This window comes from Pollicipes pollicipes, unplaced genomic scaffold, assembly GCF_011947565.3.
Source record: "Pollicipes pollicipes isolate AB1234 unplaced genomic scaffold, Ppol_2.1 Scaffold_4881;HRSCAF=5763_pilon_pilon_pilon, whole genome shotgun sequence".
NCBI lineage: Eukaryota > Metazoa > Arthropoda > Thecostraca > Pollicipedomorpha > Pollicipedidae > Pollicipes > Pollicipes pollicipes.
This window is the reverse complement of record NW_023596576.1, coordinates 3,365,028-3,392,941: the sequence shown is the minus strand read 5'-3', so window position 1 is coordinate 3,392,941 and position 27,914 is coordinate 3,365,028. Positions and strand designations below refer to the sequence as shown.

Below are 27,914 nucleotides of genomic sequence, written 5' to 3'. Positions count from 1 at the left end.
TACAGATCAAAGTATTGCGGATTCGTGACTGTTTCAGTTCCACGAATGCTACACGTTGTTTGGTTGCTTGAGAATGCTCCAAAGTTACCAGAAATAGGGTTTCAGAATATAGGCCAGGTCAACAAAACTCTTGCCGACAGCCACGATACTCCTGCAGCCACGGTAAGAAAAGGCAAAAGTCACGCATATTCTCATTGCATTAGGTCACCCCATGTTGTCGTAAAGAGGGCTAGGTAACGTCATACCCCTTGTCCAAACAATAGAGACCAGCGCGATAGCGCTTGGTACGTTGTGCGGCGTCGGTGCAGATATAAGCTTGATCATACCGTCATCTTTACAGAAGCCGGTTTCTTGACCACTGTACACGGGATTATTTCGATCACCCGCCTTACACTAGGGTAAATGCCAGCCGTCTGCCCGTCAGCCCCGTTGATCAGCCATTTAATGGGTCAAAAGCTGATAACAGTGAGGCACAGTGTCCAGCCAAGTGAACACTTCATGGATAACAGAGGGTCTCGATGGCTTATGCGCGTGTCGCTGTCGAAGACGTTTTCAGGCTTACAGAAATTACCATTTCATTTCTGTTATTTATCGCAGTATGTGGCCAGCTTTGTCATCCAGGACCGGGTGGGCGCTGGTAACCCTGCGAACCATTCACTTTGGCAGGCCCAGAAAAGCCGCTGCCTGACATGATGAGATGACCAGCCCCACTTTATTCGGCGTCGCGCCGCCTGCCTCGGCGGCCGAGCGCTGCGGCACTGCCGTGGCCATAACCATCCGTCAGCCGGGCGCGGCCCCCTCCATATCGCCGCTTGTCATGCAACAGCGCGGCACGTCACGGCGGCCGTGCACGCGCCGGCCCAGGCCGTGTCGCACGTCCCCGGGGCACGCCGACGGCGGCCGCACCGTGAAACGTGGTGGGGTAGGCCGGCCGGCGCTCGGTGCAGCGCCGGCGCCGCGCCCGACGGTGGCGGCGCTGCGCTGAAGGCCGGCTCCATCGCCGGAACGCGCCGCTGTGTATGCGCCGCGGCTGTAGGCTGCGTGGCCGGTGGAAACTCGTGGCCATTTGAGCTCCGATACGTCAGGAACGGGTTCTTGTAGGTGATGAGTCCCCTCAGCCTAAACTATTGACGCATGGATACTTCATTAGAATTGAACTTCTCCATGTCGGTTATTGCATGCTGTACGGAAGGAGATGGCCGTCTAGGATCACAGCAGACGTCAAATCGAGGCAGTGTCACATTTTATACAAACTGTCCTTATATTCGGTGCTTTTGACCGCTCAGACCGCTGTTTCATTCACATGTCATCGGCTGAGTGTGTCGCTCCAACATTATACCCATTCCATACCCACGCACTGCAGCAGCCAGACTAGTATGCTCGGTAACTATTGTGACCTAGGTTCATTCTCTACCAGATTGCACCCATTGAGCAATCGCACATCCACAGCGACAGAGCACGGCTGGCCACCAATCGGCGGCGGTGGCTGCGTGATGCGCGCCTGCCGCCGGCCGGCTGGGACGGGGTGGGAGGGCTGGACCGCTCCAAACGGGGTCAGGGCGGCGGAGCGGCGCCGACTGCCCCATAACTCGGCTGACGGCCGCTATCAGCCCGCCAGCATCTCTTCTGGCACGGTGCTCTCGGGTGCTGCACAGAACATCTCGCCACTGGTTCTCCCCCCCTCTCTCTCTCTCTCTCTTTCTCTCTCTTTTCTTTTTCTCTCACTCTCTCTCTGCTTCTTCCCCCCCTCTCTTTCTTTTCCTCTGTCTCTTTATCACGCAGTTTTCAAAAACGCGAAGCGCAGAACTTAAGATGTTGGTTGGGCTGTATAATTGCTCGTCATATGTATGCAAACTTTTCATCGGGCGGCCAGTTCCTGCAGCATTGCAACAATGTAACAATTTTATCTTCGCCATTCAATTAAAATGAAAAAGAAACATTTTCAACAAACGACAAAGCTAAATAAAACGGATGTCAACCGCTTCAATACCTTCACGACCCGGGGTCTCTGCGACATGAGACTTGAACGATGGCTTCCACTCCTGTTTACCCTTGATCTCTTGCATTTCAACTTTGGTATCACATTAAACCCTGGTCTAAGAATGCTTGAGTGAAAAGAGCTATAGATTTGCAAGGACAGATCTGTTAAGTGCGGAAAAATACCACGACTTCGTTAACATCAAATAACTTACGTACTTTGACTTCTTCCACCTTACCTTACGTCTTCCATTTTCGACTTGCCTATTACCGGTGGTTAGCGCTCGTGCAATATACACGTATCCGCCTTCCACACGTTTACAAGGCTTCATTCTCAACTCCCACAATGCTGAATTGCACTGCGTTTGAAGAATGTAGTCAAAATACCAAACAGGTAGTGGTATTGCATTCGCACTTGCATCAACTGGCTTTTGTTCACACTGATGGAGTCCACCGATATGGCTTCCTTCCCGGCTACGGCGGTGCAGTATCGTCAGGATTCTATTTTAGGACCCTAGATGGCAGCTCAAATAGCTACCTTTGTGGTTAGACTATCCCGCACGACACGACATAAAAAATCATAGGCTTGAAAAGGCCCATCAGACGGTACACCGGACCACGCATGTATCGGCGCACATGGCCGCTTCGAGAAGCGACAGCTTGGCGGGGTTATAATTCATAAAACATCAAAAGGATAATACCGAGCACACCGCCATTCTTATCAGTGTTGGCGTCCACCAAATAACAAGCCGCATCGAAACATAAAGCAGAAAAACTTATGGCTGGCGACGAACATGATAATTAACTGTTTGCCTGCTGTTAAGTTCCGTTTTCTTGTACACACGAGGCAAACACAGCACACTTTCGCCTTCGTCCAATTGGAAAACTCATTAGATATCACTCCCATTTCGACAAGAAAACCCTTCAATCCAGGCAAGCTCGGCGCGGCGGCTGATGTCTTCAAGCAGGCGTCCATCCATTGTCTGCCATTTCGCTGTCCCATGATTGGGCCGCTGGGTAGCCTGGCGCCCGATGAACAGATCTCGTCCGGCCACCGATAAAACGAACTAACGGTGGATATTGTACACTGCGTGGGCATTTGCCATTGGCTGCAATAGTCCCACGATCCCCTGCGTGTCGCGGACGTGAAGGTCTGACACCGTCCAAGTTCCGATAACATAACAAAGACGAGCAAAAACGCATCTGGGATGTGCAAAAAGACATGGCTCGCAGTGACACAAATTGCTTATGTGCTACGCAAATGGTATCCCAGCGTTTTCATTGTTATACGCGTGCCTGTGAACTGAGGCCCATGAGCTCGTAGCTAGTGAAACGGTCTCTATTCATAAGGTTCGTCACTTGTTCGTAGATAGCATGTGTCGTATTTTCCTAATTTGCAGTGGTTTTAGTGGAGGTTACTGTTATTGTTCATCACACCTGACTAGTTACGTTAGGGCAAGCGTAAGAGGTGCACGGCAGCGGTCTGAATGAAGTCACGTTAGGGCAAGCGTAAGAGGTGCACGGCAGCGGTCCGAGCAAGGTCACGTTAGGGCAAGCGTAGGAGGTGCACGGCAGCGGTCTGAACAAAGTCACGTTAGGGCAAGCGTAAGACGTGCACGGCAGCGGTCTCAGCAAAGTCACATTAGGGCAAGCGTAGGAGGTGCACGGCAGCGGTCTGAGCAAAGTCACGTTAGGGTAAGCGTAACAGGTGCGCGGCAGCGGTCTGAGCAAAGTCACGTTAGGGCAGGCGTAAAAGGTGCGCGGCAGCGGTCTGAGCAAAGTCACATTAGGGCAAGCGTAGGAGGCGCACGACAAGCGGTCTCAGCAAAGCGGAAACACTGGACCGCAGGGCTGTTAATAATCGTTATTTTTTGTTGACCGCAGGGCTTTACCTTCGGGTAACATAGCAGCTCCTGCATATGTCTGTGGGAAACTTGATGGCCAAGTAGTTATAACTTTGGCTTCTCATGTAGCGACAGCGACCGAATCCGGGTCATGGCTTTGGCCGGTAAGAAAACCTTGCAAATGCTCGTGCTCTGCGGAACGCTACTCGATAACATGTACCGCACTCGTTTAAAAAGCGAGGCATTGTCATTCCGTGATTTCCATTTCCAACGCTTCCGCTGGAGTCCATATACATAAAGTTCTCTTCGGATTTATGATCGTCGGCGACACGACCTCACTCCGGACCGACCTCCACGTGAATCGGCAGAGCCCTGGGTAGCCTTACTGAACGAACTACTGGACCGGCCGTGCCTGGGGAGCGGGGGGAGGGGGGGGGGGGGGCAGCTGCACAGTGGTCCGCTCACGACCAGAAGTCGCCTTTGTTGTGCCTGACAACGGCGCTGCGCGACACCGCGGCTGCCGGCCGAGTCGGGCCGGGCCAGCGCCGCCCGGGCACGCCGCCGGGCCGGCTTGGGCCGCCTTTAACTGGGCGTATCGGCGCGCGGCTGGCCGAAGTGGCGTCCGCCGCCGACCCCGTGCAGGCCCCGATCAATAGTGGCGCCTCCGGCGGCGCGCGCGCAGCCAATCTCCGGCCTCAAGCCCGGCCGAATGAATTTGAACGTTTCATTATGCCCGCGTGCGAGCCAAATTGCTTTGACATCTAATTAAACGGGCCCGCGGGCGCGAGGAGCGCGCCCGGTGGTGCCTGCGGCGGTCTCAGGATGGCTGCTCAGGCGCACCCCACCGCCGGTCAGGCGGCCGGCCGGTCGTGTCAGCCGCGTTGAGGCAGGTCACGGATCGGACCTCGGTCCAGGGTCGCCGGAGGGCGGCTAACTACAGCTGCGTCTCACCGCGCCTGGGTAAACACGGCTGGGGACTGACAACACTGCATGCAACGTAATGAAATCCATGTATGTCTAATTTGTTCTTTCACGAGGGAGTATTCAAAATGCTCATTTGCCTTCGCTAGTGGTATCAAATGTGTTACTCACCATAGGTGTCTGAGTGACGACACATTACAACGCGTGAGTATAGGAAAAGTGCATTTATAGCTTTGCGCTGTCTTCCAGTGGGTGCCAGACTATATTTCGAAGGTAACCGAGCCCGATGTTCGATTCATGGAGAACAAAGTATGACCAAAACTTTAAGCCGATGACGCATTAAGCCGAGATGAAGCACCATTTACACTATGTGGCCCCGAATGGGATCAGACTTCATTGTCTTTCCACATATGCCAAGGGCCTGTACAGAACCATATCGTCGAATGTGCAATCCTCTATCGATGCAGTACGGAAATTCTTAATAATGTATTGTTCCTAACCACTTTATTATTATCCTGCAGGACGCAGAAACAGCGCAGTAGTAGCGTGGCTGCCTTTCTTTCCCCAGAGCTACACCCCCAGTTTCGGTTACAATTGATGGTTCACCCGGGAGGTTGACCAGAGCTGCTATCTTCGAGCTCCTCAGGGATTTCGTCCTCCTTCTTTAGTCCATTTCAGTGGTTCACCGCCTTCCGCGAAGGAGCTTCGCTTCTGCTTTCTACAACCCACACTAAGAGCCCGCCGATCCGTTCGTGTTTCATCGGAGCGTTTCGGCATATTCCTTGACGTCGACCGTCGCCATTCTTCGGCTCAGTGCTCCGCGCTGCAGTGGTGCTCTGTGAGTGGTGGCCGGGTCGGCCAGCAGGGCTCGACCCGCCGCTGCTGCTCTGTCCGCCGCTGCTGCTCCGCCGGCTGGCAGACGGCACCTGTTGCACGCTGGCGCCGCCGGCTCACCAGTTGCAGGGCGCAGCGCGGGGCGAATCAATAGTGCGCCGCCGCCGCCGCCGCCGCCGCCGCCCGACTGCCAACGTGGGGCAGGTCGGGACCGGTGACGCTGGGGGCGCGGAGGCTCGGCCCGGGCCGCCGCCGGACTCCGCGCTGGGGAGCCGCAGCAGGCGGATCCCCGGCTACGTCAGCGGACGGGAAAGAGCTGGCGACCTTAGCCAAAGCTATTAGCCGAGATGACAGCACATCGCCGACCGAATCATAGCTCATCACTGGTCAAAATCGCGGGAAACGGGTGAAGAATTTGGACGTACAAACGACATGTTCTGAACGTTTTAGTCCCAGAGTGACCAGAAGATTCGGATTCCAAAAAAGAAGCTCTCCTTTCTTGACAAAGCGTAGACAACGGCGATATTTTTACTTTTGGAATCGGTCTTACACTACAACACCGCGAAATAAGACCCTATCTCATTGGAAATACCACCCAGCGGTACTCGACTTTCAAAAGACCAATATTTAAGCCAGGACTCTGTAAAAAGGCGTAAGAAAGCAACATGCATACCAAAAAGTGCGGAACAAATCAGGAGAGCGACGAGCAACATTGTGCATATCTAACTAAAAACAGCTTCACTGTAGGTCAAGTCCTTCCTCAGCGTCATTGCTACCATCGCATCGATATCCAACGTGGTAGGGCGGCGCCAAGTGTATACTTTCAAACAGCCCAACCCTTGAATTATAAGTCTGTGTTTGCTCCTGCCTCGAATCTCAGTAGAGTGGCGTGTCTGTGGCCGGGCGGTGGTAGGCATGTGCCCCTGCGCCCATGTGGGAAAGAAAGCGCTCGCATGCCGGCCACGTCACCTGGCGCCGCATTAGGCCGGCGGCGTTTTTACCCCGCCGTTGCTCAACGAGCGCCGGATGGCCCGGCGGAGCCGGCGCCGCGGGGCGTGCAACGCCGCACGAGGCGACGCGGCGCCGGCCGTGCCGCACTTCCACGGGCCTTGACCTGCATCCGGAGGCTGTTTTTACCGGCGCCGCGGCCGGTCCAAGGCCGCGGCGGACCGGCTTGCGCCGCGGCGCCAGCACGATCGGCCGGCCCGGCCAGCTGTCGGTCGGCTCTCTCAGGCGGCGGCGGCGGCGGCGAGACGTACCAGCAGCGCCTGCTCGCGAGCTGGACGGGCGGGGCGTCGGTCGCGGCATGGTCTGGGTGCGTCGGGAGCCGAAAGGCTTCCTGGGTGTTCAGCAGCAGACGTCGTGGATTGGACGCTGAGTGGGATCTCTCAAGGATTTGGCTTACGAAATAAGTCTGCGCGATTCGATTTCTCCACTGAGACTTTGTAATCTTCCCCTCTTCAGCGCGATTCGCGGGTCTCACGACGGCTAATGTTGACGCTGAAATCAATATCGCATCAACGTGTTGAGCAGCCACGTTAGCAAAACTCCGATACGTTGTTCTTGCAGGGGACTGGCCTCACTGTGCTCGAGGCGTTACCTTCTGCGATGTATTTTTGAAGCACCTGTCACTCATTTATTGATCAATTGGTGCATCGATTATTTTAGCGTTGAAAAGTTTCTCCTTACTTCCTGGCTATGCACGGTAGAGAACTGTCACTTCACTTGCTATCGTTCAACGTACCGTTTCAGAAACTGCACGCATAAATAGCAAGCAGTTGCCGTCCTTACGTAGCTCCGGTGGAAGCATTGTGTGCTGTGGGTGTGTTAGTTACACGAACGGGAGCTCTATTGAGTTTCAGTCTTAGAAATTAGTGCATTTTAATCCGGATCGCATGGCCACGTGTACTTCAACTGCTTAAGCAGGAAGCACTCGTCGTCTACTAAGTCCAGAAATGATCGTGGCAGCCAGTTGCGTTGCATATATGTAGGGTCCTAGTTATCCAAAGCCACCCCTGCGTACCACAAAAGTTTGTGGCCATGTCAAAGCCGTAAATTCGGTACAGCTGGAAATTGGAGCACTTTAATTGCACCACGTGCCGCGCGCTGAAATATGCAAAGCGAGCGTGACGCAAACAACGGCTGCCACTGCGGCATCGACTACTTGTTGGCTGCCAAGCGGCCCTCCAGGACGCCACCACCCGCACCGACGCACGGATTCAACCGGGGGAGGGGGGGGGGGGGGCACCTGCTGAGGAAGACGAGGAGGAGGAGCCGCGGCTGGCGCCCGGACCCGGCCGCGCCCCGCCACTCGCCATCGATTGTCCCGGTCGTTGCATGCCGGCCCCCGTTAGCTCCGGTCCCCTAATTGCCCGCCGGCCGATCGGCTTCCAGAGCGCGAACAAATCATTAGCGGAGCCGGCCGGCCTGGAGATCGCTACCCCGTCCGCCTCCGCCCCGTCCCTGCAGCGCCAGTCGGGCCGGGAGGTCCCGGGCTCGCTTCCGGGCACGCGTCGGCGGACGTGGTTAGTGCCCGCCGGTGGATCCCCGAGGGGATGAGAGACCGGCAGCCAATCGGGAGCTGGCGGAACGTGGCATGAAGCGAGTGCCAAGACGTCACGGAAAGCGGAGATAATCGGCTGGGCAACCGTCAGAACGACATTGCGGCACACTCATCATGAGCCGACTTATCGTGGGAGACACGACTGGTGATCGGGCAAGCTTACCATTCGTGCACGATTTTCAAACGAGGCCGTAATTTTATTAAAACGAAATCAGACCACGGCCTGGAGACACAGACCGCCGTGTGATCTGGTAATTTTTGGCTTCATTACCTCAGCAGTGGCTGTAAAGCAATCGTTCTGAGACGAATGGCGCCATCCAAGGCACGGCGTAAGTGCTATCTACGCTGGATTCCAAGGAAGTTAGTTTCTTTCCCAGTTAACAATAGCCTGGTGGGATCAGCTAGCCAGGCAGCCAGCCGCACGCCGCGTCAGTCCGTCGCAAAAGCGCGACATGGTTTTACCCGCGGCCAGCCATGTATGTCGCAACGTCGGATATCTGAGCCACACACCTCACCAGTGCAGCCTATTGGCATTCCGCCGCACCCGGCCCTCTCAGCATCACGGCACCGCAGCAGGCCTTCCCCAGCTGGTAGCAATCCCACTCCTGACCCACATGACCGCGCCCGGGTCATTCCGCGGCGCACACAATGGCCCGGCAAACCGGAGCGACCGTGCCGGACGTGCCCGCGCAGCCCTGTCAGCGCGCCGCCGAAGCATGCGCTGACCAACACGGCAACCCCATCGGCAGACGGCCGCTGTCTCAGCGGGGCCGGCCTCCCCGCCGAGTGGGGCCAGCGGGGATCTGCCCGGACCGCGGATGTGGCGCAGGCCGCCGCCGGCGTGCGCTGGCTTGTCCCGCCCCGTCAGCGCCCGAGGTCTCCCGCTTGCGGCCGCTCCGCCGGCGTCGGCAGCGTCAAGTGACGGCGAGGTGCTGCTGGAAACTATGCACGTCAACCGGAACGAGCACGGGCCTCAGGAAGGCATGGGTACGAGGAGACCTAAGCGAATTCTTGAAGGTGTGCAGCCGTGCTTAGGGTTGACTCACGACGATTCAGAGATGAGGACCGGGCATGTCATCAAAAAGGCAAGCTAACGCGCGGCTGGTTATTTCTCTTAAATGGGCTCCCCGCTGAAGCTCCAAGCAAACTGCGATTCGAGGGGTGTTACTGCTTTATCCTGTACTAAGTTATGATAGCTCTGATCCAACTGATTACTATCCACGGAAGTTTGGATGTGTAGCCGAGAAGATCAGACGCACAGTATTATCAGTGCCTGCCAGATGAACAATATCATCTATCTGCAAAGCGGTCACATGCAGCGTTCCTTCACAGCCGGATTATGGAGACGCAACAGCACTCGACATGATTAGTTTCCCTTGCGCTACGACAATACAGCACCGTTTCATTTTCATCGTGCTTGCATCTATTCCCTTGGGGCACCGTCCTTGATACGACTGGCGAAAATTCCAATGAACTGCCTCCGTAACGCGCGGCACATTCCGCCGCTAGTCCCATACTATAGACAACCAGCTAAAATTATATCAAACAGCCACCACCTGACCGGTAGCAAATTTGGCCCAAAGAAGCGCAAAGCCGGCAGATGCGGCCGGAACGGGTCAGGACCAGTTTCGCAGGATGCGACTGCATGCAGTCTCGCAGGGCATTCAGAATGCGGCTGGCCCCGGCGGCCGCTCAGGTCTAACGGTGGCAGACGCCGCGGCAGGGGTGACGTGGCGGCCGGTCACGAGCCGGCGGCACGCGGTGACGAAGATAGTCTGGTGTCAGCTGAGGTGATAGTCTGGTGCTAACTAAGGTGATAGTCTGGTGCTAGCTGAGGTGATAGTCTGGTGTTAGCTGAGGTGATAATCTGGTGCTAGCTGAGGTGACAGTCTGGTGTTAGCTGAGGTGATAGTCTGGTGCTAACTGAGGTGATAGTCTGGTGTTAGCTGAGGTGATAATCTGGTGCTAGCTGAGGTGATAGTCTGGTGTTAGCTGAGATGATAGCCTGGTGCCAGCTGAGGTGATGGTCTGGTGTTAGCTGAGGCTGGACACGTGCGGCGTTCTTCGACCCGGGATTGAAACGTGAGGTGAGGCGCAGAAAACTTGGTTCGATTTCGACTCCGATAGCATCGAACGATTTCAATGGCGGCGGCCATCGGAAATGGAACATCGAAAAAGACTGAGACTCGTGTTTCGTCCAGCTCGTGCCTGATCGCGTGATCCGTCAGTTTGCAAACGGTGGCACCCGATCCAGTGCGACCGCACGACAGACCCAGTGGCGCAGGCGACCTTGATTGGTGCAGCGGCGACGTCTGCCCAGCTCTTACCCGACGACAGCCCGGGCCGTCATCGCTCTCAATACTCGCTGATTACTGTCGCATGCCGACACTGAACTACAGCATTTCTCAGCAAGAAGCACGAGAGTGCAGGCTGGCGTGTGAATGGCTGGCAGGCCAACCTACGTGCGAGCGGTTTGTCGATTCGCAATAGCTGGGAGGCCGACCTACGTGCGAGCGGTTTGTCGATTCGCAATAGCTGGGAGGCCAACCTACGTGCGAGCGGTTTGTCGATTCGCAATAGCTGGGAGGCCAACCTACGTGCGAGCGGTGTGTCGATTCGCAAAAGCTGGGAGGCCAACCTACGTGCGAGCGGTGTGTCGATTCGCAATAGCTGGGAGGCCAACCTACGTGCGAGCGGTTTGTCGATTCGCAATAGCTGGGAGGCCGACCTACGTGCAAGCGGTGTGTCGATTCGCAAAAGCTGGGAGGCCAACCTACGTGCGAGCGGTGTGTCGATTCGCAATAGCTGGGAGGTCGACTTGCGTGCGAGCGATGTGTCGATTCGCAATAGCTGTGAGGCCGACCTGCGTGCGAGCGGTGTGTCGATTCGCAATAGCTGGGAGGTCGACCTGCGTGCGAGCGATGTGTCGATTCGCAATAGCTGTGAGGCCGACCTGCGTGCGAGCGGTGTGTCGATTCGCAATAGCTGGGAGGCCGACCTGCGTGCGAGCGGTGTGTCGATTCGCAATAGCTGGGAGGCCGACCTGCGTGCGAGCGGTGTGTCGATTCGCAATAGCTGTGAGGCCGACCTGCGTGCGAGCGGTGTGTCGATTCGCAATAGCTGTGAGGCCGACCTGCGTGAGAGCGGTGTGTCGATTCGCAATAGCTGTGAGGCCGACCTGCGTGCGAGCGGTGTGTCGATTCGCAATAGCTGTGAGGCCGACCTGCGTGAGAGCGGTGTGTCGATTCGCAAACCGCGACGTGACGTCAGTGTTCTGCAGGAATACTTCGCTCTGCCGGTTAGGAGGAGTGACGTGTCCGGCACAGTACGGCATGCAAAGTACCTACCGAAATTTCAAGCTGGCCACGCTCAGGGACGCAGCCAGGATTTTCTTAAAGGTGGAAAAGGTGCAGCTTAATGTCAAATCATCAAACTTTTCTAACTTTCTGTTAGATGAAAAATGCAAAACTTCTAGTATAAGCTCCCTTGGTTGCAGTTATGGACACACTAATAGCATTGGCTTGAATCAATCCAAAAACGCGCGATAGCTATAATTTCAAAACGTTGTAAAGGAATAATTAATGAACTTTATATAGCAATGGGCAGGGAATCCGGCGCTCGGGCAGAGCATCAGCCCAGGGATGACAGGAACTTCCGATTCAACGGATATGATCGATGACAAAACGGACACTTTTGTGAGCAAATGGGTGATAAAATTGCGAAAATGGAAACAAAGGATAACAGACCAGCCCATATTAGAACAGACCAGACCAGTTAGACGAGAATCAATGCTTAGTATTGGTCTGTAACGACCAGCGCTTGCAGCGTGAGCTTGTTTAGAACACATGTTGGAACGTTGACGTTTCGCCATAAGAGTAAGCTGAGCCACAAGATCTTGGCAAACATAGTAGCTTCAATCAAGATAGTTTTTAGCAGGCGACAAAAGTATGCAATAAACTATACTACATCAGTGCAGACGTCACAGATCAGTGGTGATGCAGTGCTTTTCCAGTAAACCTCAGATCAGTGCTTTTCACATTTTGTTCAGCCAAGATTCACTTCATACACTACACAGTGTAAGATACCAAATAACTAGGCTTATTACGAGTTCTTAGAATCATGGCTGGCCACAGCATCTTGAGACGGATGTGATCAGTTGTTACGCTGTGTTTTAAAGCGTCGTACCATTTGAGACAGTTGGGCTCGTATGCTCGCCACGTGGCAATGAACTGGGTTCAGTGCAAGGCTGCCGGCTGCGGTTGGTTTTGTGCGTGTCGTGAGAAGCTGAACGGCTCGAAGAAGGTAGCTTATCGTCAGTTTTTAAAGCGCAGTGCGGCTTGTCTGAGGATCTGCCATGGAGGGCGTCCCTGAAAATGGCGTTAAAAGTCCTGCCGATCTAGGAGGCCTGTTGTTTGCGGATACCCGAACTGTAGCTTCAGACGCCTACGGAGGACGTTGGAGCGACACATGTCAGCGATTCATCCGGGGCTTTCTGCTGGTGAGAGGATAGCGGCTTTGAGGCGAGGTGCCGGGCATCGCCGGTGTAGACATCTCACCCTGCCCGTCGCGCCTCAGACTTTGGATACCGACCGGTGGACAGCCGTGATATGAACGTTTTTAATTGCCATTACACTGCACATAATACTAAATGAAGGTGCAAGAGGTGCTCAAAAATTGATTTGCATCTGCTGATACCAATAATGCAAATATTTCGCACTAACTGATCGGGTTTGTTATGAAGTGCGAGGCCTGCGCCGGTATACCAGTGATTATACAAATATTGTGAAGGTCGCCAACGCTTCCAGCTGATTGTACGATGACGTCACAAAACTAACAGCGATGTTGTTTTCAGGTGCTCATAGAACCATGCCATCGGGAAATGTAAGGCCACAGAAATGTAGTTTTGCAAAATACTTCCAGATGAGGGAGGGGGAGACGGCGCAGGAATTAAAAATTGCTGAGCGTGCCTCTGAGTGTGCGCTTAGACAGTTGTCTTCCCAGATTTTACACACTTGTTTCCAGAATTGGAGCGGCGGCGTAGTTTCTCGAAAATTAGTTGGGGGGACCCTTGAAATTATGATGAATGAAAAATAATGAATAAGAAATAATAAATGAAATGGGAAACTATAACCATGGTTGGAAGACAAAATCTTCCCCGAACTGAATAAGAAACTAATTGTAATTTTCATTAGTGACAGAAAAGACACTTATTTCACCCTCGCACCAGCCGGAGCGCTGATGGGGCGCTGTGTGTGACGACCGCGGCCGCGAGACCCGGGGGAGTGGCGTGGCCCGGCGGGCGGCGGGACTGGCGGCTCCGCCCTCCGACAGGTCCGGGTCACGCGGACCGATGCTATCGTCGGACCCGCGACGTGCCATCCACTCTCTGTAATCAGGCGCGCAAAACGACAGCAACTAATTGGGTCTGGTTCGGGGCGAGGTGGGCGCGCCGCCGGCTCTGGCCGCGGGCGCAGGACCGGCGGCCCGCACCAGCGAGAGGGGCACCAAGGCGACGTGGGCGGCTGCACGCCCGCCGCCGACCGGCGACGGGCTGACAGGTCCCGTGCCGTGAAGCTCGGGCCGTCCGCGCCAGCAGCTGTCGGCGCCGTGGCCTTTCAGGGCGCGTTCCAGGCGCTGCATAGTCGACGTCCAAAAGCCAGCTAACGCAAGATAGCAGAATGCCTCTGATGGCGAGTTTCGGTGAATGCGCCGAGTCGCTTCAGTTATTCACGGACCACGTATTCCGTGTTCCACACAAAACACATTTACAGGCAACTGACGCCAAGGCTTTGACCACAGCTACACATATACCATGCCAACGGTTCATCACCAAACCCTGCCGAACGTTCACGCGTCGGCCAAGGTATAAAACTGTCGTTCCAATTAGCAATCCTCCCAACCAAGCTGACTCGGCGTCCACTGTCCAATTACCCGGCATTTGGTGCGTGCCCAGCTTGGCCTGTGGGCCTCTCAGCACCCGTCCCACGCGCTCCAGGCAATCCGGCTGGCGCGTCGGCCAACTATTTTCCAATATCCACCGGTGGCGCGGCGGCCAAGCGGCCACGCGGCGCCAAACAGCCGCCATAGATCACCAGCAGCCGTTCTGAACTTGCCGCGACCGCCTGCGCCGCCCGTCCCTCCCTCCGGACGCTGTCACACCCAGCACGCCGCCGCCGCCGCCGCCGCCGCCGCCAATCGATGGGAGGGATGCCGCAGGGCAGTCCGGGGTGCGGCAGGTCAGGTCAGCCGCCATGACGCCACCTGCTGCAGGACGGAGGGGCGGGATGCTCGGCAGGCCACGGGGCGAGGGTCAGGTCAGGTCAGGTCAGCGCTGACGTCATCAGCAGCAGCGCAGCGGAGGTCGCCGCCAGCCGGACGGACGCCGCCTCGGCGATGACGTGATGAAAACCAATTCGACTCAAACGAGGAGGGCTTGCAGAACAAAAAAGGGAGCGAGTGGTGCGAATTGTGAAGTTTTTTATTAGGCATTCTCACGAAAACATGCCATGTTTAAACATCGTGAAATACTTCCAGGGGGCCTGCTAGGGCAATCCGGTCTAACAAACAACAATCATAAAGACGTTTGACCATTTTACATTCAGATGATGAATTCCCGTCAACTTTAGCAAGATAGAGTGAAATATACATCTGTTTCTACCATTGGGATTAATCCCCGTAGTAAATTTTGCAGCTCACTGTAAACGAAGCCCTGAGTAGTGTCTTCCCTTGCGCTCCCCCTTAATACCTCTGCGTCAATCCACGACGGACATTGGAAGAGAAATCTTTGCTGGAAGATGCACTGTCAACTCACAGTTCAGAGATGCACATCAGCAGCCTATCGGTATGCGAAGAACGCTGGCGCTTGGCCATGCAGCTCCATGCACTATAATGCTAGTCATCGAGCGTAGATCTCGGCGGGGTCGCGACCCCAGACCGATCAGGGCCATCACGTCAATAATTCATGACGGCGTCGAATCGGCAGCCAGCGTGTATGTGCGGACGGACCGCCCCCGCGGCGACGCCAGCACGGGCGTCGTGCAGATGAGAGGGACGGAAATCAACCCCGACAGGAGCGGCACGGTCTTGGGAAAAATCCGCAGACGCGCAGTTCCGCCACACACAAGCCACGGGGTGAGGAGTTTACGCAGTGTTGTTTTCACCACTGTCGTACTCTAGTGCGGTACGCCGTCAAGCATGAGCTGCAGAAAGTGGTATACCTCCTCAACACCATCAACACACCAATACGTAATCTGATAGCTTTCTTAGCCGGCGAATGACTTACAGGCAGGCCATGACTGTGAACCGGAGGATGGTGGTGTAATGGCGAAGTGTTCTTTACATGCTCTCTTTTCGGTGCGAAACGTTTGTAGACACGTGCCTCTACCAACAAAAGGTGTCGTTTCCGGAATGGGGACGGTCTGGCATCCAGAACAGGGTAAATCAATGAACAGAAACGCTGTGCAAGAAAATAAACGGCAGTTACGAATACACGGGAACGCGAGCAATGCGCCAGGCAGGCAATAAGCAAGCTTAGCCAGAGAATAGGTTGATATGCATGGGCACATCAACCTTTATCGTGTAAGCATTCCATACTATAACGGCCAACGTCAGTTTCATCGTCAGCCACGCTTCATATCGCAGTCAACATTTCACTACGGGACAGCTATACCCATTTATCTGATCCATACATGCCATGAAAATCCATTACCTATTTGGTTGTGGATGACAATGTGCACAAAGCTTCCTGCTTTGCTGAAAGACAACCAACGACGGGGACATAGCACTCCTTATGATAGGCGCTGGGCAAGACAAGATCGGGCTTGTCCCTACAGTCAACATAACAACCTATCGCCGTGCAGATGAGTGGTTACAGGCGGACTTTTAAAGCCTGGCATGTTGATATGTCGCCATAAAAATGGCAACGACATAAATATATATAGTATATGTCATGACTTGTGTCATTTATATTCTGATTCCAACTTACAGAACGCACTGCGGCTCTTTGTTGCGCGCCAGCAATCTCAAGGTGAGACAGCGGAGTAAAACGGCGATCAGGCGCAGAATGGTAGGAAGGATTTCGCAGTGCCGGGGAAGGTGGCACAACTGGCTTTTTACTGAACACCCAGTTAAGCACGACGCAGGTGCGAAGTGCATCGCGCATGGCGTAACTCAAAACTGCGTGTTCACGAATGTGTTAGGGTTCCTTGTCTTCCTCAAATATTCAATCGTCAACATTTATTCACGCATGTAGTAATAAATGTGACGAAGTGGATCAGGAAGGGCATGTGCCCCACTAGCCACTATGCGAATACACCCCTGACCACGTGTTTTATTGATCAGCTATTGCTGTCGGAGCCGCCGCCTGCCTTTGTTGCGGTGCGCTCCATGAGACCCGCGGCTTGTGTCGGCCACGGGGGACTTCCAGCGCAGTGAGCCGAGCCTCCCTGACTCATGGTACCGGCCACCACTTAGACTGGCGGCCATCACTGATCGGGTCCCTGATGGGTTTGCCCTCGTGGTTGGGACGGAATGTGTCCAGTCCTGCACAGCGAGAACGGGGGCATTCCACGGTCGGGCAGCGAAGGGTCATTGGGTGCGCACACTGTTCAGTGCTTACCACGCGCGGCTGGCGACGAAACTAAGCAGTTATCAGAGGCTCATTTATATTCAATGCCGTTCAGTGGTGTTGCTTTTCACCCATTCCTGCTGTGTTGGCATTAGATGCGGAGCGCATCCTTACCTTTCCTGTGACAAGAACATGCTCCGCATATATACCAGCAAAATGACTGATGCGACAGCAGGCTCGAAATGGGCGGCATATTTGCTATGGTTGGTACAGAGATCAACGTTTAGATCTAAGCCTTGTAATCATGTTGAACGCGACTGGTGATCCACAGTCGTCCTTTTACAATCCGTCGTAATATGCTACCAGTTATAGACAAGGGCTCATCAAGCTGTACATTTATGACGTCATGGAAATAAGCTTTTCCGATAGTGATCGCAACTGAGCATGCTTGACGCCGGTAGGTGGCAGCCGATGCACTGTAGTGTATATCGGATCGTGCCACTATAATGCATCGCAGAAGCAAGACAAATTTTTAACTCCTGATTCCACGACACCATGAGTCGGGAGTTTTTATCCTGACAATAACCGACTTACATTATATCAAGAAGTACCCTGTTGAATGTCATGAAAACATTGATTCTTTGACAAAACCTAACAGCTGTGGTCATGGCCACGAGCGATCAAAGTTAAGAAAAAATATAGCACGGCAAGAGAGCGAGACACATGAATACAGATAAACATTCCGAACATGTTCAGACGCTGTCTGTCCACTCAAGTATCTAACAACTGCTGCACACAGCCACGCAAAGGGCTGCACGAAACACGTGCACCTAAGCCAAAAAGTTAATATGGTTACTCACAACAAATATGAAGCGTCACGAATGCTGCAAGTACATCAAGAACATTCCAGCTATTCTGGACATTACGTCCTTCCACCCAATAAAAGGGACTGCACAAAGAGCTACCCCAAGCGCAGGCTGCTAAGCCCTAGCCCTTAATGTATTATCGTGCACCGCTAATGCATAATCATGCTGGAACGTACGGTTCGCTCGCTTATTTATTGTTTCAAAGACAGTTTCAGAGCAAATTTAGATAATTTCCTGCATTCACATGCCTAGTCTTTAAATGTTAGCTTTGGTTAGCCCTGTTCATTCAGGACTATGAACACAATACGCAGCGTCGGGTTATGTTTTCTGATGTCAAATGTTCGCTTGATAGCGTTATGTAAATCAGCACCGCCTGGTGCGTCGAAGGCCAGATATTGCATGCACAAAAACTGCCAGCTAATAGTATACGACTTCAAACGGGGTATAACGCTCTCTAGGCCTTTTCCTCTCATCAAGGCATTGCCCCAGTATAGCACCACCAGAAATCAAAAGGCTTGCAAGCTTGCACGGCAATCGAATCCCACTTCATTGCTTTATCTTGTATAAGAACCCTTTTCATTTTGCCTCTCAGTTACACTTAGTGGATGTGAATCATAACGTATCGATGTTCTTTCTGATACTTTTCCAGAGTCAGAATTGTTTGGAAAAACTTCTTTTTTTTGTACCCGCATGAGTGCATGCGGGAATGACATCACGTGATGATTTAACGGACAGAAACATCATTATAACTCACAATATTGAATTTTGTCTTTCCACGAATGTATTAGCCAATTTTATGTACAATTATCCATAAAACGGTGATTTAAGCTGCATCAAATCGGTCTCTGTTGAAATGCCGCGGGGTCGTCAGGCCACTGACGGTTGTCTTGCATGATTCAGCGCTACCAGGCATAGCAGTGAGTCCGGCCGGGCTCAGTTCAGACTCATTACCTTTTAGAACTTGGATCCAAGGGAAGCAGTTAGTTTCACAGATCGATCGGCCGCAGACTTACCACTTTGAAACTCTTGGACTCGGCCAAACTCAAGCCAGTACAAATCACGCTGATGCTCAGACTCAAATCAACAAAACTAAAAAATGAAACAAGCCACTTTGCTATAGCTCAGCTCCTTGGTTCAAAATCTGGCTCATACTCAGACGTAAAAACGAATGAACTCCGACTCCGGTTCAGGATCCCCGGACTATGACTCGGAATGATCTGATGCAAAAGAGGGTCTGCCGTACTCATATTCAAAACATCAAAAATGGAGCTAGAATTCTGGTTTAGTTTCTGTCCTAGAACTTTTGCCGGCCGCCGCCATCGTATTTCCCAGCGATACCACGAAGCCCCCGCCTACTGACATTTCCTAATTAAAAGCAGCACCAACTGCGAGCCGTTCCGTGAGCAGCGAAACAAAAGCAAGGGCAGCAGTGCCCGCGCAGATAGAAGGCTCTTTGCGTCTCCGCCTTCCGTGGTACGTCTCTGCTTCCCCCCCCCACCCCCTCGGGGAACGTCTCCGCCTCCCCGCAGTATGTATCAGCTTCACCACAGTGCGTCCCCGCCTGCCGGCAGGACGTCCCCGCCTGCCCGCGTTACGTCCCGCCTGCCGGTAGTAAGCCCCACCTGCCCGCAATACGCCCCGCCTGCCCGCAGGACGTCTCCGCCTGCCCGCAGGACGTCTCCGCCTACCCGCAGTACGTCCCCACCTGCCCGCAGTTCGTCCCCACCTGCCCGCAGTACGTCTCCGCCTGCGGGCAGTACGTCCCACCTTCCCGCGATACGCCCCGCCTGCCCGCAGCGCGCCCCCGCCTGCCCGCAGGACGTCTCCGCCTACCCGCAGGACGTCCCCGCCTGCCCGCAGTACGTCCCCGCCTGCCCGCAGTACGTCTCCGCCTGCCTGCAGTACGTCCCTGCCTGCCCGAAGTACGTCCCCGCCTGCCCTGGGTGCGTCCCGCCTGCCCGCCAGACGTCTTCGCCTGTCCGCAGTACGTCCCCGCTTGCTCACAGGACGTCCCCGCTTGCCCGCGGTACGTTCCCGCCAGCCCGCAGTACAGCCTCTGCGTCGCATCTCCGCCCGCCGGCGCCACATTTCCTCGCCTCTGACACATGCCCGCGGGTTCGGGAACCCCCACCGCGGCCGATCCGCAGCCGCAGCCGCCGGCCGCGCGGCGGCCGCCTGGCTCCCATTGTCAAGCGGCAGCCAGGCCGACCGGGCCTGGCGCCGCGGCGGCGGTGGATTCATCGCGATGCGTGCACGCACTGTGCGTCGCCAGCAGCCGTTCGGCGCTCGGCAGAATACGCACCGAGTTGTTTACGCTTTTTCGGTCAACCCTCTCCCCGGCCGGTGGGAGCCGGACTCCCCTCCCAGGGGCGGCCGGCCGGGCGTGCCCTTGTTGCGCGCGGCGGCGCCCCACCGGTGGGGCGGCGGCCGGCAGTAACAGGTGGTTCAGCGGCGCCCGTGAGACCGGACAGAGGCGGCCAGCGACAGACGGCAATGGCCCGTCAGCCGACCGACCTGACCTACAGGCGGGAGGGGGGAGGGGGCAGCAGGACGGGACGACCCGGCAGCCGGACGAGGAAGCCGCGCGCCCGAACGCAGCGACCCGATCGTTCCTCGCGATCCCCGCGAGGCGTTCCTCACTTCGTCCACAGCTACAGAGTATCACAAACAAGTGTAAAAACTTTCAAGCTCATCAACAAAACTAACCCGCTTGGTCTGGGGACGGGCGTCTAAGCACAACGTACCACAGCCCGCAAAGCCTTCATAACGCGCGTGCTATGTTCCCGTGCCGGTGGCTGCCACGCGTTACACCCGTGACCTTGATGCCGGCGGGCCGGGGGGCCGGGTCTGACGCCGTCACCAGCGCCGTCGGGTTCGGTTACAGGCCGATCCAGTGTCACGGCAGGGGCAAACGCCGCGAGTAGCGCCCACGGCGCATTGCGAGGCGGCAGACCAAGCACCGCGCAGCATCGAGCACCACCGGCCGCACGAGCTGCGGTGCCAGCCGTGGTGCTGGGGTGCTGGTGGTGAATTTTTAAAGGCCCAGTTCCGAACGTTAACATCTGCCCTTCCATTTCGACAGCCCGACCTTCTGGCCATTGACCGTCGGTAATTGTTTCACGTCGTTAACGCGAACAGGCCAGGCACAGCACCGAAAAAGAATATTTAGCATCTCGCCGTGTCGTGAACGCATCAACGACTGTCCCGCTCTATCAAAGCGGGTTACCGCTACAGGGTCATTGATGAAGCAAGAAGTCATGCCATTTACCGCAGTGGGCTGGGTGGAATATGCAAGGTAGCCACTGTGACTGATGTCTTTCGATCGCACACATTTGTGCGCACTTCTCGCTGGGCCACCTAGCAAGCCGCAGCTATCACCGCCCAACTGTCTATGTCGAAACATGGGAGAGATGCATGGGCAGCTGGTTAGTTTGCTGGTCGTATCCATGTTGACAAGCCCAGTCCAAGAGAAGACTCGATGGGCCCAGTTTTTGGTGTCACGATCACATGTAACAGAGCTTCTCAGGAGATGGGGAAGTTCGATTTTCACCTCGTCTTTTTCCCCGCAAAGCCTTCTTACCAATGGCAACGTTCTTCCACGGATGGTGCGGCCACCCCGCCTGCCTCCCCGCTTTTCACGCGTCCCGGGTGGAGATCGGCAGCATCACGACACTGGCAGTCGTCACTGAATACTCGTTGGTTGAGCACACACGCCTAGTTAAATGACAGCATGGTTCATGTTTCGACGGCGTTGCTGACGTCACCAACTCTTGGATCTGCGGTGCTTGGACCGGCTCCGTCCCTGCTGGACCATTGTGCCGCTGATCGTTTCGCGCTACGCGCTTGGAGGACCATGAGCCGTACCCGGACCAACGAGGCGTCTGGACGACTAGAAGCCGTACTTGGACCAACGAGGCATCTGGACGACCAGAAGCCGTACTTGGACCAACGAGGCACTTGGAGGACCAGAAGCCGTACCTGGACCAACGAGGCATCTGGACGATCAGAAGCCGTACCTGGTCCAACGAGGCATCTGGAGGACCATGAGCCGTACTTGGACCAACGAGGCATCTGGAGGACAATGAGCCGTACCTGGACCAACGAGGCATCTGGAGGACAATGAGTCGTACTTGGACCAACGAGGCATCTGGAGGACCATGAGCCGTACCTGGACCAGCCAGGCAGCGCTAGGCGACCACTCTCTGAACGGCGCAGTGGTGGTGGCAGCCAATAGAGACTTTAGAATAGAGATATGGCAGCCAATAGAGACTTAAACAAAATACGGCAATACGACCCTTTGTTGGCGTGCCGTCTGATAACCAGAGTCACAATAACAAACCGACGAACACAATTTTCGGAATAAACTCGAGAATGAAGACACACATGCCCTGGGAGACCGAGAAAAAGCATGGTTTAGATGAAAAAGTCAAATTTAGGCGCATTCCGATCAACGGTGACTATCAGCAGTTACCATATTGTTAAAAATCACACTTGCGCCTAGAACAACTCCCGCGATGTCTTCCAGACGCAAAAAGCTAAGATGCTATTTACGTCCCAACAGTTCCAGATGAATGATGAAAGAGATCTTTCAGCTTAACTCCGACGAAACAATAGTTCCAACAGGTGTTCAGCGAAGCAACTTTGTTGCAAATCATATTTTGTTGCAACAACAGAACAACAACAGCATTTTGAAACAACATGAGCACTGCTGCGACAATTGTGGCGACAATGCTCAGATAAAAAACCGATGTGGATGATGTCGCTAACAGCAGGGACGGCGCGGATGATGTCGCTAACAGCAGGGACGGCGCGGATGATGTCGCTAACAGCAGGGACGGCGCCACGGGTTTTGAGTTACGGAGCAGGGTTTTTCAGGGGGCCTCTCCGACAAAATGGGGCTTTCTCTTGAGGGGGGCAGGGCTTCTGGGCAGTGTCGCATTCAAGGGGAAGGGACAACGAAAGCATATGCCCTCTTATCCAGTTGTTACATACATCATATCAGAATAAAAATGTTGATAATTAAGCAATCCGGAGTGGTGGCATTCTGATAATCCAGCACAGGGTATCGCTATCGTTAACAGTTAACTTGTTCCAGTTCATGCACCAGCAATAGGACTCCTGGTACATGGGGTGGCCTCTTAATCCAGAGCAGAATGCTTCCGTTTTGCGAAGGGGGCCTTCAAATCTAACCAAGAGGCATTGTTATCCCAGAACAAGGCGTCCTGATCTGGAACAACGGCCATTTGACGCGTAGAATGGGCCGCCCGTTCTAGAAGCGGGACCTCGTGAACATGGAGGGTACCTACTAATCCAGCACAGCGCCTCCCCGTTCCTAACGAGGGCCTCACGAGCCAGCAAAGGGGCCTCCTTAACATAGCATAGGGTCTGTTAATCTTATAGCATGTGATACCACATTTATAAACATGGTCTCATGATCCACAAAATGGGCCTGTTGATTAAGACAAGGATGTTCTGAGCCCGATTTACTACTCTACAAAACAGCTATGGGGACCACCTTGGTCTGAATTTAGATAATCTACAGGTAGCCTCCTAAAAATTTAGAAGGGGGGGGGGGGGTAAAAACATACTCTCGCCTTCCTCTCTGTTGGCAGGGGAGGGCAACTGCCATCCAACATCAGGAGTCTCCCCCCTCCGCTCCTGCGCAGTCCCTGGCTAAGGGTGCCGCTCCAGAGGGGCCTCCTTAACATAGGTCTGTTCCATGAAGCAAGACGATGGTTTTTACGTAAGACGGACTTTGAAATAGTGAAATTAAACCCACGACCTACCACAACCCTTATCCTCATATGAGCCACACATACAGCACATCTACATAGGTAGCTGCGATTCCAATTAAGCCGGGACCCGGCCTCGATCAAAACTACCGGGCCCCAGAAAATTCTGCAAAAAATACAAAAATGCACGCTCGACGTTCGGCAATTTCGAATCACGTGCGGACTGAAATGTTTTCCAGTTTCACAAGCGTGCGGATTATGTGCGTGGCCAGACACGGCATGACCCGCGTGCTCTGCGATAAACTGCCAGCCTGGCTCCCCGATATGCTGCGCAGAAAGTCGAAGTCAGGACTGGAACTGCAGACGACCGCAATCCATCCTGTGTTCATCACTTCCCCTCATATTGACTTGCTGAGGCAGCTATCCCGTCCCTGTTTAAGCATCCGCAGGCGCAGGGGGTTTACACTGCGCGGTAAACATGAGGGAGGTTTATTGCCAAGCTCACAGCCACAATGCTGAGTTCACTACGTTGGAAGGCTCGACCCACATGGAAAACCCGTAGTATCACGCGCATATCGTGACGGGACTATCCTTAGCAGCGGGCGTGCGGGCCGACGGTCACCGAGCAGCGCCGCTATCCGGCCGCGGAGCTGCTCTGTGGTCACGCCTCCGTCCGGCCGCGTCTGGGCGCCCAGATGGTCAGCGGCATGGCCGGCGGCGCGGACCGGCGCGGGGGCCAGGTCAGCCCGCGCCCACAGAGTCCGGTCAAGGCGCCGCCGGCCAGTGCTCACGACTCACAGGGGGAAGGGGGGGGGGCGGACTGATGAATTTGTGCGCACGTCATGCAATCACAGGCAGACTTGCGCATGACTCCGCCGCAGCGAAACAGACTCCGACGCCAACTCTCAGCAAATGGGGCTGATTCCGCTTCTGGCTTCGAGCCGTGGAGCGTGATCTTGAGTCAGCTCTGATCCCAGCTCAGCAAAGCATGTCTGAAGACTAGAATCGACGTCAAGAGGTTGACTAAGGTGGCATTCAGTTTTCGGAAGACAATAAAAAAGAGTGGCTTCGATCACCTCGGCTTCACATTACTCTACATAGAAGCATTTTGATGTGACAACGACGCATCCAACGCTCTCTCTGGCGCGACCATAAGAGTTGCAACTCATCGATGATAGTGGGAGTTCCGACTTCGATCCTCACACCACACAGGAGGCAGCACGCACCAACCTGCTCCGTCCTACCGACACCACGGAGTAGGCCAGCACGCACCGGACCCACGCTTTCCCACCGACCACCGAGAGGAGAAACTCCTCGAGCGTGATGCAGCCCCGGACGAAGGGAATCAAACGGGGGACTCAAGGTCAATGAGGTTGCAGGGGAGGCAAATTCTGTTGGCGATGAGGCGGTAAGACCTTGGGGCACGACAGCCGGACAACAAAAAGTTCGTCTTCGGCCCGTCCCTTCCCGCTGCAGGCCAAGCGATGTTCGGCGGGGGAGGAGAGTGGGTGGACAGACGGGAGAGGGCGGCGCGACATTCGCCCGGCGCTCGGCACTCTGCCCCGACGTCTGGGATCGGTCACCAGCACGCCCATCGGCGTGCTGCCAGTGACTCGGGGCACGCCTGCGTCGCAGCGCCTCTCAGTGTTTCGGTGGCAGCCCCGCGGCCCAGCACGTCCTCGCTGCTACCACTCGTGACACGCCGACCGGATCAGGCTCCAGGGCCGCCACCCTACCCAAACAGCTTCGAACCAGCCTGTCCGGCTGTCGGGCCCCGACTCCGTTCCCCGAATACCGCCACTTCTCGCGCTGGTCTGCTCAACAATGAACCCATGTGCACGGTGTGGCGATGGCCATAACGCATCGAGAATTACTCGATTTTGACATCTCGTCTTTGAAAGACGCCCGTTCTGGCAGCGTTGCCAATCGCCTCGCCAGCTCCTGTTGGCATTCTCCATCCGAGCCTGGAGTGCCTCCGCTCGCCGTCCCGTCGGTGTGGCGGCACCGTCTCTCCGCTGGCCGCCGTCACCCGGCCCCCGCTGTGCGATGCGGGCCAGGCGGACACCATCCAGCACCCCCGGCGAGCGGGCGGCACGGAAGCGGCTGCGACGCGCCGCAAGAAGCGGGGCGGCGCAGCGCCGCCATTCATCGCGGCGCGCTGTTTTTGCCGCGCGACAGGGCGCTCGCGCGCGAGTACTGGCGCGCTTGGCCGAGTGGCGCGCGCTAGAAAGAGAGAGAGAGAGAGAAAGAGAGAGAGAAAGAGAGAGAGAGAGAGAGAGAGAGAGAGAGAGAGAGAGAGAGAGAGAGAGAGAGGAGAGAGAGAGAGAGGAGAGAGAGAGAGAGAGAGAGAGAGGAGAGAGAGAGAGAGAGAGAGAGAGAGAGAGAGAGAGAGAGAGAGAGAGAGAGAGAGAGAGAGAGAGAGAGAGAAGTGAGAGTGGGAGGCGGCGCCACAAAAACGCTGCACCTTGAGCGGGCCGCGGTGGCGCCAGCTGACCGCCCCGCGGCGCCGCGGCCGACGGGGCGGACAGCTGCCGTCGGCCGCACAGCGAGCGGGCTGCCCGATATTGAGGAGGTAGACAACTGGCAGTGATACGATTTTGGGTGGGGAGTATGCGTAGCAACGATTTTAAGGGGGGGGGGAGGGCCGCGTCAGTGGCAGAACCATTCTTGCTGGTAAAACGACGGCGTGGGGCATGAAGGCAGAGCCCTAGGGGGCTAACAAAGAGCGTCTTTGCTTCGGAACTCAGGAACACGGGGTACCCGTTTTGATCAGTACCTTTGACACCATGTTTTCCATGCCAAACCGGCTGCTAACGCCGACCGCCGCGACGCAACAGCCCCTGCCCCCTAATGGCCAGACCGAGCGTGCCGCTGTTACCGAGTGATAGCGTCTAAGCTGGCGTTAGCTCCAAATCGCCAAATAGGTTCGGCATTTCCTTCAAACGTGAGCGAATGACAAACCATGTCCGAACACGAAAGGTGCCCCTGAAAGCCGGCACGCACCAGTGGCATCCGTCCAAGCCTGACACGTCCTGACACGTCACCGAGAGGGCGGTCACGGGCTGACCGAGTGGACCGCAGGATGACAACCAACACTACCGTGACGTCACCGGCCCCGGCCCGCACGGCGTTCGACGGCACCCGCCTCCTCGCCGGAGCGGGATTCCTCGAACAACTCAACAGTGCTGGGGCCGGAGCTGCCCCGACGACGCTCTGCCTCGGGAGTCCCAACGTGGAGCGAACGGTTAGCGTCGGAGTCAGATGGCCACGGGGCCGACGGGGTCTCGCCAGCGGTTTGGGACTTGTGGGTTGGAGTGAGCCTGCAGACTGATTGGTGTGACGACCTGTGCAAGACATCGGGAAGGTCGAACCGATGCCCCGATGTCAGGCCTCCCAAGCGAGACACGCTCAGCTGTTACGGTCTTAAGACACCATACAAGCTAAAGACAGCAACGCCCCAGGTTGTTGGTCTTACATGAGAGATACGCTAGAGACACGCTCAGCTGTTACGGTCTTAAGACACGAAACAAGCTAAAGACAGCAACGCCCCAGGTTGTTGGTCTTACATGAGAGATACACTAGAGACACGCTCAGCTGTTACGGTCTTAAGACACGAAACAAGCTAAAGACGGCAACGCCCCAAGTTGTTGGTCTTACATGAGAGATATGCTAAAGGCTGTCACGTTCAAGCTACTAGGCTTAAGCACTGCGCGATTATCGGGCTATTTATCACTGATTATCACTGATGTATCGCGCAACTTGCACCAGTACCCGGTTCCACCAGTGCTGCGGAGACCGTGGGAGCTTTGAAAGCGGAACACTCCAGTATCTTTCGCAACAGGGTTGTAGTGTATTCCAGCCATAGATCGTGTTATCTTTCCACGGTAACCGATGAGAACATGAAATTGCACTTAGATGACTAATGTCTCAAGACACAGAACACAATCACCAGACGATGCAAAACCGTTTACACAGACTGCTCCGGGCCTCTCGGACAAATTCAGTCCAGTCCTCAGCCAACAGCGCGCTGGTTGTGCGACTTCGCAACTAGGCCTCTTTACTATCGATGATACCGCCCCCCTACGAAGGTCCGTCGGCCGGACCCCTCTCACGCGCGCACGCTGGACGAACCTACCTTCCATCCAGCGGAGCTCGTGCTGTCTCCCTTGTCCTTGAACCAGGGGATGTTGGCCACCATCCATTCGTACACCTGGGCCAGGGTCAGGCGCTGCTCTGGCGTGGAGAGGATCGCCTGCGTGATCAGGTCGGCGTAGCTGTGCGGCCCCCAGGCGTTGCGGCGGCTGGAGCCGCGTGCCTTGGCCGCCCCGCTGGCCGGGTCGGGCGCCGACTCGGGCCGCGGCCGGTCGGCCTCGTCCTGGCCGGGCAACGCGCCGAAGCCGGCGCCGAGACCGGGCCGACCGTCCTCCCAGGCGTGCAGGCAGGTCGGCCGGCGCTCGGCGGCGGGGTCCGGCTCGCCGGCCGCGTCCGTCATGGCGGGGGAGCGCGCGGCGCCGCTCGCAGCCGCGCCGCCCTGCGGCCCAACACTGCCGCCGCCCGCCGCCAACCGGGCCGGCCCGGCGACAGCTGACACCGCCAACCCTTCCGTGGCGG

General features: G+C 55.6%; 1 protein-coding gene across 1 annotated transcript in view; it reads right to left on the bottom strand.

The window, feature by feature from the left end:
- Nucleotides 1–27,914, bottom strand: part of LOC119101800 (forkhead box protein O) — a 43,938-nt gene that overhangs the window by 15,057 nt on the left and 967 nt on the right. Inside the window, exon 2 of the mRNA XM_037225224.1 lies at nt 27,439–27,651. Within this exon, the coding sequence (XP_037081119.1) occupies nt 27,439–27,651 (213 nt within the window). The remainder of the gene's footprint in view (nt 1–27,438; nt 27,652–27,914) is intronic.